Source organism: Gordionus sp. m RMFG-2023, chromosome 1 (genome assembly GCF_954871325.1).
Source record: "Gordionus sp. m RMFG-2023 chromosome 1, tfGorSpeb1-WG-v2, whole genome shotgun sequence".
Taxonomy (NCBI): Eukaryota; Metazoa; Nematomorpha; class Gordioida; order Chordodea; family Parachordodidae; genus Gordionus; species Gordionus sp. m RMFG-2023.
The window spans coordinates 85,622,941-85,638,130 of record NC_088775.1 but is presented as its reverse complement, the minus strand read 5'-3'; the positions used below and the strand labels follow the sequence as shown (position 1 = coordinate 85,638,130).

The following is a 15,190-nucleotide window of genomic DNA, read 5'->3' as shown; positions in this document are numbered from 1 at the left end:
AAAAAATTTATGACGGATTTTGAAATGGCCAGTGTAAAAGCTTTCAATGAAGTGTTTCCCAGTTCGCAACACAAATGTTGCTATTTCTATTTTGGCCAATCCTTTAGGCGAAACATTCAAAAATATCCAGAAATATCGCAGAAATATCGCAGAAATATAAAACAGATGTGGAATATAATATACAACTTAGAATGATGGTTTGCTTGTCATTTGTGCCACTTTTAAATGTAGTTGAACATTTGAATTACTAAAAAACTCTGAATTTTATTCTAATAATCAATTGTTACTTCAGCCTCTAATTGAAACTTTTGGAAAAGCTTACATTGGTAAAATGTTTGGAAAAGGCAGACTATCTGCTTTGTTTAATATTGAACTATGGAATTGTTACCAATCAACTCTAAATGGGGAAGCGAAAAAACGCGGTTGAAGGCATAGATGCTTCAGTTCCCTCCTAACAAGTCACCATCCAAACATGTGGAAATTAATATCAAGTTATCTATATATCTATTATTTTAAAATGATTTAAAAAGTATAAAGATTTACTAATAAACTATATAATTTATATTCTAGGCTTAAAAAAACAACAGGGGTTGACAGAGTTAAAAATTGCTCAATATAATTCTGGTGAAACACCCTCAGAAAAAAATATCGAAATCTACATGCGAGAATAGTAACAATTGTTTCTGACTTCGAAAATCGATCAAGATTAGATCATCTTAAAGGAATCGCTATTAACACAACATTGAATGTTTAATTTTTTAAATTCTTATAATAAAAATTTTGTTTGTTTTTATATAATAGTCCCAAATTTTTTATATTTGCATTATTTTTTTGTGACAAAAATATAGGAAGGTCTACTTTGGTATAAAATTTAGCTTGAGAGTATTTACAAATTCTTTTATATGTGATGCAGTCTTTCTCTACCACATCAATCCCACGATTAATATTTCAAAAATAACTACCTTTCGTCATGCATTATAAAATTATTTTAAAATTCATATTCCTAGCCCTTGAGTCATATAGTTGTTTTCCCTTACAAATATGATCATTTTTGATGAGCAACATTATTATAAAATAATACTCAAGTATTACACTAAAGGGCAAAGTTTAAAACGAGGATTACATTTCCTTTTATTTATTAAAGCATGTAATTTTTTTTATATTGGGTTGTTTTTGTCCGATGTTTTTTTTCCATGGTTATTTTTAACCAGTCTTTGTCCAAATCAGTGATTCTTTTAAAATTTTACACTTCAGTTATATATTTAACAAACAAACTATTGGTTTAGACGATATGATATGGCAATGCTTTACTTTTTCCTTCACAAATTCAATAAATAAAAAAATCATTTTTTAAATAACTTTTTATAATGAAATTTATTTTGTAAGGATATTTATTCAATATGTAAATTAGATATAAAAAAATATGACCTAAAGGGATCTAAATATAAGATAATACTTGCTATACTATTTCCAATTATAACTTAAGAAAAGAACTGCGGAGAATATAATCAGGGGCTTGTATACATATCTATAAATGATATCAACCCTCTCAAAACTTTTAACCTCCTACCAAATATAAATAATTAAAAAAAGAAAATACCATTCATCCCGTTCCAATTTTATTCAAATAATGATAATTATTTCATAACTAACTATCCCCCCTCTAATTTCAATGATGCTCCTCCAATGAGTTCGCAATTCAAGTTACGATATTGACCTTGCTATAAAAATTTGGAAAAAAATTGGTTGAATTAATTTTGTTATATTATAGCTCTAAAATTCCTTAAGATTATTATTATTTATATATTGGCATTTGGTTTACTTTTTTTGGTTAGGGTACCTTTTCAGGGGCAATTATTTTTGTTATTATTTTTTTTATTATTTTTGTTATTATTTTTGTTATTTTTTAATGTTATTTTTTGTTATTTTTTTATGCGATTTTTTGTTATTTTTTTATGCGATTTTTTTTATGTAATTTTTTTATGAAAGCTATTGTTTTTATGTTATTTTTTTATGATTGGTTCATTTTCTTATTGGTTAATTTTTTATTTAAGATATTTTTAAATTAATATATCTTTTTTTATTTAAGATATTTTAAAATAATTTTTTCTAAAATTTAAAATTCGTACAATTATTTAAAGGAAGTGAATGGGGGCAAAGGGGGAAGGCTAGGGGTAAGGGGTAAAATTATTAGATTATGTACAATGCGGGTAGGTTTGGGGTTAAATTTTTGATAGATGAAACTTCGCTATTTAAAATTTATTTGGTTGATTCTTTCTATACATTCCCTCTGTACAAACTTAATATGATTCCTTCTATACAAACTTAATATGATTTCTTCTATACAAACTTAATATGATTCCTTCTATATAAACTTAACATGATTCCTTCTATACAAACTTAATATGATTCCTTCTATACAAACTTAATATGAATAATTTTTTCTAAAATTTGTATAAAGAATTTAATTTTTTTTAGTGATAACACTATAATTAAAGGAAGATTCCAAAAATAAATAAAATTTAAGCATAACAATCGAAATAATTTATTCATTAAATTGAAATATACTATTAAAATTTATAAAATCATTAATAAAATGAATAAAAACATCAAAACGATTTAATAATCTACAATCATTAATAAAATGAATAAAAACATCAAAACGATTTAATAATCTATATTTTCGAAAATATCTATAAAAAAATTATTTTAAAATATCTTAAATAAAAAAAGATATATTAATTTAAAAATATCTTAAATAAAAAATTAACCAATAAGAAAATGAACCAATCATAAAAAAATAACATAAAAACAATAGTTTTCATAAAAAAATTACATAAAAAAAATCGCATAAAAAAATCAAAAAATAATATTAAAAAATAACAAAAATAATTGCCCCTGAAAAGGTACCCTAACCCTTTTTTTAATATACTATATTCTCATTTGATTTGATAACAATGTAATTGAGCTTGGGTGGCTTCATGTCATGCATGTCATGTATAATAAAAATAAAACTAAAATTAAAATACATCATTTTTTTTGGTTATATTTTTTAAAATTATTTTTATTTTTTTTAGGCATTAAAAATAATCTAATTTATTTTTATTAAACAATAGCTCAACCTATTCGCTTGATGAAAATAATTAGCTATCCTAATTGTTTTAAATTTTACCATAACCAATCCATCTCATTTTGATATAACATTTCCCAAAGTTGCCCAAGTTATGTCATCTGTCGGAAAAGTTTCTAAGCTTTATTTTCTTTTGGTTAAAATATCGAGTTAGCCTTTTATCTTTAAATCCTCATATTTTGAAATAGGAAAAAAGTTGATTTTATAAATAATGATGTAATATTTTTTTAAGATATTTCATTTAATTTTTTTATTATAATTGCTTTCTTTAGATTCTTTGTTCAATCTAAATTTGATTCAAATTTTTTAAATTCTAATAACTTTTGGTTCATACATACTTAAAGGTGTGCTATTGTCTATTTCTCTTATTAAAACTAGTTTTTGTTTATTGAAGAAAAACTGATTGATGGAATAGTAAGTACTAATCTGACATTTCATATGGTATGAGCTCACCCAAAAATATTTGTTTGTTTTCGCATGTAGCCAATCGTGGCAATTTTATCTTATTTTATCGTTAAAAACTATCTACCAAACGAATTGAAGAATCAATGTAATAAATTTCAATTATTGATTTAAGTTCCAAATTAAATGCTTCCAGAAATTTGCTTGATTTTACGCTTTAATGGGTGATATAGATTTTATTTCTCTTATAGTACAGTTACCTTTTTGTGTGTAAAAAATGACTGAAGAATTAATAAATATTAGCGCAAACCAGCTATATTCCATTCTATCAATAATGCCAAATTAGGCAATTTTTCTTATTTTGGTAATAAACGTTTTCTTTATACTGTCTATTAAACGAATTAAATTATAATTAATACGTAACAATAAAATATTCGGAAATTATTTCAGTCGCTTAAATCATAGATTTGCCAAAATTTTGTTACTTAAGTTTTTTCCTTTTACGAGCTACTATATACTCGTTTAAATACTCAATTGGTACTAATAAAGCAAGAAATATTGATATAATTTACAACTAGTTCGTAGAACTATTCAGCCGCCAAATTTAACGGCGCTGATATTAAAATATATAAATTTTGTCTATTCCTTTATTCTGATACACAAGTTGAAGCATATAAAGAAATTACTCAGAATTATCAAACTATTATGGTGATTATAGATATAAATAGCTTAAACCGTTGATTTTGAATAATACGATCAAGTTAGAATATTTTGAAAGAATTAAATAAAAATGTAAACATAAGCCTAAAAAATATGTAAAGATTTATTTTAAATTCTACATTCAAATGCTGGCTCAGAGATAAGTTTAATGAATATGATTAGGCGAAAAAATCCTTTTTCGGTCTCATTTAATTTATTAGAGGCCGAATTAATGGTAAAGCAGAATTTTGACATGAATTGCTAAGAGTTAAAATTTATTTTTATATATAATAAACTTTTAAATAAAATAAATTCCTTCCGATAAATATGTAGATTTGGATCTAATTTATATATATTTTGACTTTATAAATAAGGATAATATTCAAATTTAAATTTATAAATTATAATTTTAAAAAAATTACAATTTTTATCCTTTTAGTCATTAAAAATCCCACCTCACTCTTAGAATATGGGAGGTATGACCGGGCCTAAAAATTTTTGCAATTTACAAAATGAGAAAATTGAATAAGACACCTATTTAATCTATAATTAAAATATAGCCAATCTTTCATTTATATACTCTTCTCAAAATTTAGAAAATGTTTTTAATAAACCACTCCCCCCCCCCTTCACCCTTGTCGTGGTAAAATATCTAAGAGTAAATAAATAAACACTCCATTTTGCCCTGGTTTCCCGATATTGGAATATCTTTATTTTCTTGATTTGGAACATTTTCTATTTATTTTCAAAAAATTCTGATTTTTTTTAATTCCATTTTATTAGAAAAAATGAGTAAATGTGCTTACAAATTGAGTAGAAGCGATTAGCGGTGTTTTCATAAAAACGCTGTGATTTAAATTGAACTGGTATTATTTTAAAAAATGATGAAAACTATTTTATGTTTTTTAATTTTTATATTGTTTTAGTTAGACTTGTGAAATCAGCAAAAAAGATCTAATGATTTATTTCTATAATTTATTCTTCATAAATATTACAAATTTATGTAATCTAATAGAATATTTTGAATTTTTTTTTTTGATTAATCAATAACTTTGCGGTTATTTCTATTTATTAAAATGCGAAAAGAAGAAAAAGGATAGATCAAAATATTCAAATGAATTAGTTATTATTATATCAGAAAGTTATATCGATGTGCATTATCTCAGTAAAATCTTCTATAATTTTTAAAAATGATCTGAGAAAATCAATAAAAAATTCTTAGCTTTCAATATTATTTTTTTATCTATATTGTATTTCATTTACTTTAAATGACATAAACACACTTTAAAATTTTATGCGGGGGGGGGGGGGGGTTAAATTTTTCTGGTAAAAACTTAACCCAAAATGTCCATTCCATACTTACAATCATGAGTGAGTGAGACCAGAAAGACTAATATATTTTCTATCACATCATATAGAGGTTACATGCTTGTTAAAAACAAAACGTAATAAAATATTCTTAAAACATTCGCTTTATGATTTAAGAAACTTCGGTTGGTAAATTGATATTGAATATATTAATTTCACTTAAAATGAATTTGCAATTTTCGCTGTCATGCGCTCGCTATAATAATTTCGCGCAAATACATTCGCGGGAAAATTCGCTATAAATGGTTCGCGATTAAAGTTTCGCTATAACGAGTTCGCGATCAAAGTTTCGCTAAAATGTATTCGCTCTAAAGTTTTCGCGGTTTAGGTTTCGCGGAAATAGATTCATCAAAGTTTCGCCAAAATGTATTCGCTATAAAGTTCGCGGTTAAAGTTTCGCGAAAATAAATTCGCTATAACGAGTTCGCGATCAAAGTTTCGCTAGAATGTATTCGCTATAAAGTATTCGCGGTTAAGGTTTCACGGAAATAAATTCGCGATAATAAGTTCGCGATATTGTCTTCGCTAGAAAATTCCTTCGCGATAAACTACATTAGCGATAAACGACACGATAAAAGTTTAGCGAAAAAGTGTTTCGCGATATAAGTTTCGCTGAATTGACCTGATACGGAATTAAATAAAAATGATTGGGTCGGGTGTGGACCTCCCCTAGAGCAAAATAATTTTTTTAGATTATACGTTCAAAAGACTCAAAAGTGATTTTATATCCAATAAATACCATGAATATTTATATTTTTCTGGTTTTGATGTTTATGGAAGGATATTATATTAGTATTTAAATTATTCTGGATAGTATTATTATAAAGTCATTGAGAATAATCTACTAAATTATAATAAAATATTATTATAGCATTTAAAAAATATCTTTATTATATATTATCGAAGATATGGTTCCCCTAGAGCAAAAAAATTGGATCTTACGTTCAAAAAATACTTGTTTAGACATTATTCATGAAATCTCTAGGCTTGGGCATTATTTTTTTGGCCAAAATATTGAGTTAGCTTTTTATAAAAATTAGCTCAAATCGAGCCGCTTAACAACACTAATTAAAATGATCACAAATTAGGACTTTTATATTTTAAGAAAAACAAATATGATTTTTAAGATAAACCCCGCCAAATGCTGGGCAATAGGTCCGAAGCCCTGTTAAAGGGGAGTTTGAGGGGCGAAGCCCCCCAGCCTTTATATGTATGACACTGGATGGGGGCCTTAAATTTAAATAATTTAACTCAATACGTTTTATTAGGCCAAATTTTCAGTATATTTTAAAATTTTAATAACGTTAGTATCTTTAATAACATCATGAATGCAGCTTAACGATATTTGAGCCAATGATATTTGTTGCATGTGCGTTTTTGTACGCTATTATTTTATTACTTATATTTAAAATGTCAGTTACACTTAATAATATATTATTGTATTTTTATATACGAAGCCTTTAGCCACAATTTATTTTACCATAAATTATATATTACGATATATATATATTGAGATTTGGTTAAAATATACATAATAAAATAATTACTTTCTTTTCTTATATTTTAATACAATCACTCAAATTCGATTCTAATAAATTATTCTGGAAAAATACTTTCTAATAAAGCCATTCACAAATTGAACCTTTTTCTTCTTGTCCAATATGGTGGAGGATAGTAATAATAACATAAAAGTCTTACTCAAAACCCGTGACCTAAAATTTATTGCCGAAAACATAACTGATGAACCTACTAAGAAGTATAAACTGTTCGAGACAATTAATAAAGATTTGGCGGTGAGTATAATGGATTCGATTGATAATTTATCTTATGAACAAATAAAGGATTTAATTCAAAAAAAGGTTGAAAAGAACAAAATTACACGTATAATGGAAGTTTTTAGTACTAAACCAGATAGATTAGAGTCATCCAGAGAATATCTGGATAGGCTGAAAGTGTGCGGATCTGGCCTTAATTCAGAATTGATAGCAGTTCAATTCATTATTAATTGTCACAATGAGAGATTGAAAACAAGATTGGTAGAAGAGAACACGACAGACTTGATTATAATTGAGGAGATTATTGTCAAATGTCAATCATTGGAGTTTAATAATAAAAAGTCCTTCATTGAAAAAGATACATGGAGAATAGATGACAGATATGGTGCACAATTCTATACGTCATGGAATGAAAACAAGCATAATGGTAGGACCTACAACAACAAAAACAACAACTACAACGATAACAACAACAACAACAACAATTTAAAAAAACAAGAAATTATACAAACGCCATATAATTTAAGGCCAAGGAATAAGATAAATTTTATTAATGATTTTATGATTAATATGCAACTTAATAATCTTAATTTTTCTTTTTGATAGATACGGGTTCTCCAGTGACATCCTTGCCCATTAAAGATTTTGAAAAATTGGAGAATTTTGAAGAAATTGAGTTGGAAAATTGTTCTATAAAATTATTCTCTTATGAGGGTTCTCCTATCACAGTCGTTGGTCAGGTCTCGAATATTAAGGTTAAATATTTGAATACAGTTAAATATTTAAATTTTTATGTATTGGATGGGGAGGGACCACCTCTATGTGGTCAAGACTGGATTAAAGAATTTGACATAATCAAATTCAACGTTGATGTAAACACTATTATAAATAATGAGATAGGAGATAGAGTGAATTTTTTAACTTTTAATAATCCGTTATCGCTTCGATTAGGAATCGGTTGATATAAAAAAAAAATAATAAAACATTTTTTTTAATGACAATGACTTTGATTTACGACCTTAATTTTAAAAGAATAAAATTTTGAGAATTAACTTTACACAACTCCGTTTTTGTTAAAGTGAGCTTCAATCAATTATGACGTGGGGGTATTGTCACTGAGAGGATCAGTAATGTCATTGGAAATTCAGATTTTCTAAGATCAAAATTGTTAATTTAGATCATAATGTTTCTTTAATTAGAATTGTTTTCTATGATAATACGCTTTTCTTATATTTTTTATCACCATCCCCAAATTTTATCAAATATTTTCATGATTGTTTTTTTTTTGATTAAATAATTTTCTTCATTATATTAATTTTATTCCAAATATTTTTATTGTTTATTGGCCACCTATAGTGTGAATTGTACCTATCGATATTGTAATTTATACCTTTTGTAAGGATAATTACATAAAAAACTATCATGTACAACTATGGTGCCAATTTTAAATAATTTTCTTCATTATATCAATTTTTATTCCAAATATATTTATTGTTTATTGGCCACCTATAGTGTGAATTGTACCTATCGATAGTGTAATTTATACCTTTTGTAAGGGTAATTACATTAAAACCTATCATGTACAACTATGGTGCCAATTTTAAATAATTTTCTTCATTATATCAATTTTTATTCCAAATATATTTATTGTTTATTGGCCACCTATAGTGTGAATTGTACCTATCGATAGTGTAATTTATACCTTTTGTAAGGGTAATTACATTAAAACCTAACATGTACAACTATGGTGCCAATTCCCCTTTATACATATATTTTCATTCTTAAAAATAAATTACCTCTCGCATGCTAAACGAGTTCTTTCCTTCCCCATTTTTTTGTACCATGTTGTGTTTTCAAGACTTTAATTTTTTTTTTATATTTTTTTTTTTGGAGGGAGTGCATGTTGCATGTGCGTTTTTGTACGCTATTATTTTATTACTTATATTTAAAATGTCAGTTACACTTAATAATATATTATTGTATTTTTATATACGAAGCCTTTAGCCACAATTTATTTTACCATAAATTATATATTACGATATATATATATATTGAGATTTGGTTAAAATATACACAATAAAATAATCACTTTCTTTTCTTATATTTTAATACAATCACTCAATTCGATTATAATAAATTATTCTGGATTAATACTTTCTAATAAAGCCATTCACAAATTGAACGTTTTTCTTCTTGTCCAATAATATTATAATTTTATTTTTCGCCAACATTGCGAACAGCAGGTTTTATGCTAAACTTCTATCCATATTTTACTAAAAAAAAATAAAATATAATAACATACTTTATGGGTTTATGTAAATGCCATAGAAGAAAAGTTTCGACCTTATTTTGTTTTGAGCATAGAGTCAATGTTTGTGAACATTGCTTGGTTTCGGATCATTCACAAGTAGTTATGTTAAATAGTTATTAATTCAGAAAACCACTTAAAATGTGGTTTTTTAAACTGATACTTTTATTTAAAATAAAAATATACTAATTATTTAATTTATGATTTTTATTAAAATTTAAATTTAGATTTATATATGATGTATATTCTATATATTTTAAAATAAAATTTATTTTATTGATTGTTATAAGTGTGTGGTTCAATCATATTTACAATGGCTGCAGGATAGTGATTATGATGCAACATGCTCTTTATGCCATCATATGCTAATTGATAAACCAACAATACGATTCCTATGCTTAGGTTTAAAATAAATATACAATTTATTCAATTTTGTTCCCAATATTATAAGAGATAAAACAAAACACATTTGAATATTTTCACATTTTTTTTGTTATGATTTTAATATTTTTTAATTTAAATATAGCAAGATATCAATGACATTTTTGTAATAAAATATGTTTAAATGATAGAAACTGTAATTTTGTTAACTTCAATATTTTTATTAATTTTGAATAAATGTCATATTTGTTAGGATCTTAATTAACATTTTTATTATAAAAGTCTATATGATAGGATTTCATGAAAAAAAGACTGGGCAAAGTGTTTATTGTTAATTAAAAAGAATGTTTATTATCATTTTATATAAATTTGTTTAAATTATACAATTAAACCATGATTTAGACATATTCCATGCTGACTGCTTGGATCAACATTATTCTACATTACCCAACACAACTGCTCCAAATGGTTATACCTGCCCAACATGCAAGGAGTGCATATTTTTTTCGAATAACGTTAAATCCCCATTGGCCGAGAATTTAAGAAATCATTTTGCTAATTCATTCAAAGACACAAAATTTCCCTTTGATTTGACATTGGTGAGGAATATAATTAATATAAGTGTAGTTAAATTTATTAAATGAAACCTTTGATAGATAAGCATAAAATAAAGTAATATATATTTTTTTTTAAATGGCTTAGATTTAAAAAGCTATATAAAATAGTTATCAATTCTTTATTCTGCATTCATCCATTTAAGGATGGTGAGAATCCTCTTAACACTCATTCATACTCCTATATTTATTGTCCTGCCTTGATTCCAAGTCTCAGCAATCTCAAATCCTCTCTAAAAATCCTGACATTTCTTCAGGTGAAAGGGTGGCGGGGGGGGGGGGTTAATTATTTAGGATTTAATTATATATTTTTTTAAAGTCATTGCTGATATTTCCACAAAAAAATCACATATTCGTTTGATTGCATAGCATTAATTTGATTTTAAAAATAGTTAAATTAACAATTTTTAACAGATTTCTCCAGATTTTTCCCCTAAGCAAAACGATTCCTTGCCAGCCCTTAATCATTCTGTCAACTTTGGTATATAATAAAATATACAAAAATTATCTGTTATTTTTTTATAAAAATTTGTAATATATGTGAGAGACCTGCAGAGGTACCATTTGCAAAGGCTGGCCCGGATTTTTTTTAAAAATAAATTTTTGATCGGGCCTGAATTTTATTTAAAAAAAATTTTTCGGTTTTAAATATATGGCCTGGTTTGGGTATATTTTTAATATAATTTATCCAAGCCAGGCTTAGGGCTGGGCCTGCAGGTCTCTGTGATATAGTTCTTAAGGATATGTCATATTTAAAAATTGAATATCTCGGCTATTTTACTGCAATCCTTTATTAGGTCTAAACTTTAATTTAACTGACTTTATGTCTGCTATAATAATTAATTGCTTATATTTGACTAACTTGAATTATGTAAATTATTCTATGTAATTATTTAATATTAAAAAGATGATGTAGCATATAACTCAAATATTATAATCTTATGTTCTATTTATTTTCAATATTTTACATTTTTATGATAATTTCGAAAGAAGTTTTTCAAAAAATGAATAAGGCTGAATTCATAGTGGGACCCTATCTGGCACTCTTTAACAGCTGATCGCTTTTTACTGTCTATGATATAAATTTTTTAATCTTTAATTCATGATAATAATATAGGAATTATTCATTTTAGTAAAGAAAATTGATCTCTAAAACAGATTCTTAAAATCGATCAGCTTTTAAATTGTACTGGAGCGGATCCTATTAGCAGCCTAAACGATATTCCTTTCATATAAAATCACTGAAATACTTTTGGCACATAGTTATCATTAGTTTACTTTTGTCAGCACTCCAATATTGTAGAGTCGTATATATCTATTATTTTGTTTAATGACCCATCTTATCGCTATCACTTCGAAAATTTAGATAAAGATCCGCGCGTTAACCCCAGTGTCTATGCCAACAAAAACAAAACTAGCAATGACTCGGACCGTTTGACTACACCATCATCAATGCTAAAATCCGAATTTGTTTCTCCCGGGCAATTTAACCCCACAGTCACGCGACAGCATCAAAATGCCAGGCACACTAACCGCGACGAATCGACTTTCGTGGACAATTATTATCACCAGGGGAATAGCAGGATGGAGATCAAGAATGATAAATTGACAGAAGGGGCAGTGGCCCGAAAACTCAAATTGTTCTTCAGGAAGTTGACTTTTAACACGTAAAAAAATTTCATTAGTTCTTTTAATCATTTACATAGTAAAGGCTGAATTCTTCGGCGACTTTTCGCTAAGTCTGGCAATCAAAATGTAAAAAGGCTAGAGAAAAAGAATAAAATATATCGCGCTAACTTAAAATCTAACCCATTTGTCTTAGGAAATTATCTTAGATCGACGCGTTATCTTTACTAACATTGTAGAATTTGGTTTGCAGTTATATTATAATTAACTTGCTTATAAACGCTTCGTAAGTAGCAATGAATTTTAATACGCGAAAAGCAGGAAAATAAATAATATATACCCATAACTCGTCAATTCTCAAACAAATTATATTACTTTATTTATTCGTAAAAGTGGCAATTATCCAAGCTATAGAAGGCGGCTGGGCACTTCTCAATTTATGCTCTTGATATTATCGCTCGTTTTGGCATTCTTATTTTTCGTGGTTTTCTTCCATCGCACGTCAAGGTACGGTCCATACTCGAGTGATTTAGTCGAAAATTTAGGTATATTTTATTATTAAGCGCAGAATTGTTTTAAGAGATAGAAGATGAAAAAGATAAAATGAATAGGAAAGAATATAAATTATACATTGAATAGAGAAGATTGATTGCTAAATAAAATTTACTATAAATCAGAAAGTTAGGAAGAAAGAAGGAAACAAATTTAGAAAGTGGATATTAGATCATAATTGGATTAAGGATGTTTGTTATATATGATTAAATTTTAAACCGGCTATTGCCAAATTACCTAAAAGGATTTTTATTATTTTATTGGAGTGAAACGAGACAGACCACTTCCTTGACCCTTTTTAGGTCGGTCATCTCTGCTAAAATAAAAAAAAATTATATAATGAACTCTATTCTTTTATTTATCTAGATTCTGTTCAGAATTACTTTCTCAATCTGATTACTTTTAACTTATTTTTAATAATGATCATGTATTCATAGATTTGCCCAACACATCAATTCTCATTTCTATCAGGACCATCCCATCCTCTTTACATTCATATCTATTTTTATCAGCAAATTTAATATTCTTTTTAATCCCCACCCCCTCCCCCACCCCCCAATCCCTCTTTTTAATATTTTAGAAGAGGAACAAATTCTCGAATACGAACAAGAGAAAAATGATCTTTTGCATAATCCTATGTTGGATCCTTTAAATAATCCCATGATCAAGATTAGGAGGCATCGATAAATAATTAATTTTTAAAAATAAAATTCTAACTATAATTCTTGTAAAACCTAGAATAAATTATGATTTTATTTATTTGCAATTTAATTGGGAAAATTAGCTTTTTTGACCTGGTTTACATTATTATTATGTTTCATATTATTTCCGCAGGTATGTATGTACTATAAGAAAAACAACTGTTTATAACATTTATGATATCCTCGAATAGATTATTATACCTATAAATTTTATCATTATTAATATCCTATTAATAGGGGTTTTTTACGATTTTTATAATAACTAACCAATGAATATTTGCCTATTTTGATATTACATCATCAATATATAATGAATTATACTATCGTGCAGGGTTTCGAACCCGAACCGAACTTGATTCCTTTTTCTGAGGAAATTTCTAAAAACCCAAACCTAACACGGAATTTTTTGAACGCGGGTTTAATCGGATTCAGTGTATTTTTATAATCATATATTAATATACGTATAATCGTAAATACAAATATTGATAATGTAAATAAGATTTTTTTAAATATTTTTCAATTTATTTAAATATAAATGGTATAAATCCTTCAATATTATAGATATTATTTAGTGATGATGGTAAAACATCTTGTTAATTTATAGAGTCGGATTAGAACCATATCCACGATCATTTTATCTGATGATAATAGCTGGGGTGAAGTTATTAAACAAGTTGATTTAGAGAAATTACCACTTAAAAGAAAGACAGGAGAAAATAGTTAAAAGAGGACGAACGATTGTAGAGAAAAATATTGGAGTGATAATTACTGGATTTGGCGATTTTAAAAGATTGGATAAGAAGGAAAATATTTTGCATTTTTTGGGAGTCTGCTAAGCTGCAACGCAGCACCCTGGATTTATATATTTTGTCCAAAATCTTATTTACTGTTCCTGCAACCCAAATGAATTTACATAATAATTATATTTAATATAGGCTAGCGTTGAAAGATCTTTTTCACATTTGAAATTCATTCTTTCAACCGCGAAAATCTAGGATGACAGAACAACTCTTGGAAGATATTATATGCTAATACGTTTAAAAATCTGTATTTTTTTAAATATATTTTGCCTATAAATAAAATAATTTACTTTTTATACCAAATTCATGTCTAGTTTTTTTTATTATGATATTTTATTTTAATATATAAGAATTAAAAACGATTTTTTGGAATTAATACCATCATAGTCTTGCATAATTTTTAAATAGATATTTGTAAGGCGGGGTCAATCAACACAATATTGCATATAGTTGATGTGGTCGAAAATTAAATAATAAGACAAAAAATAATAGTAGAATTATTATTTTTATAAAGAGATTTTTTTTCCTATGAATATCATTATTATAATTTTTATGTAAAATTATTAGAAATTTTTAGAAATTATGGAAATAAATTTTGCAATTTAGGAATAAAATTTTTTTTCTTTTGGTATTTAAAATTTAATAAAATGATAGTATTAAGAAATTAAGAATTGTTAAAAAAAATAGGATTAAGAAATAGGCATGTGAATCTAGGATTCTTATACCAGGTAATTCTGGTTCACCAAAATTCAAAGGTACAAGAAATTTATATAAATATTTTAAAAATTATTACATTAAGCACAACGTAGTGTCAATGATTTTTTTTAGAAAAAA

At 26.2% G+C, this 15,190-nt stretch overlaps 2 protein-coding genes across 2 annotated transcripts; both read left to right on the top strand.

Moving 5' to 3' along the window:
* Positions 1–7,260: 7,260 nt before the first annotated feature.
* On the top strand, positions 7,261–7,977 carry LOC135930863 (putative uncharacterized protein DDB_G0291786). Its single transcript, XM_065467660.1, has one exon. It carries the CDS (start codon positions 7,261–7,263, stop codon positions 7,975–7,977), a length of 717 nt encoding a protein of 238 aa, XP_065323732.1.
* A 1,615-nt stretch (positions 7,978–9,592) lies between these two features.
* LOC135931725 (zinc finger protein-like 1 homolog) lies at positions 9,593–13,720 on the top strand. The gene is made up of 8 exons (XM_065469000.1): positions 9,593–9,617; positions 9,703–9,781; positions 9,973–10,084; positions 10,466–10,662; positions 11,092–11,158; positions 12,044–12,344; positions 12,697–12,848; positions 13,436–13,720. The coding sequence occupies exons 3-8, from the start codon at positions 10,045–10,047 to the stop codon at positions 13,540–13,542; spliced, it is 864 nt and encodes a 287-aa protein (XP_065325072.1). The 5' UTR covers positions 9,593–9,617; positions 9,703–9,781; positions 9,973–10,044; the 3' UTR covers positions 13,543–13,720.
* Positions 13,721–15,190: the final 1,470 nt, after the last annotated feature.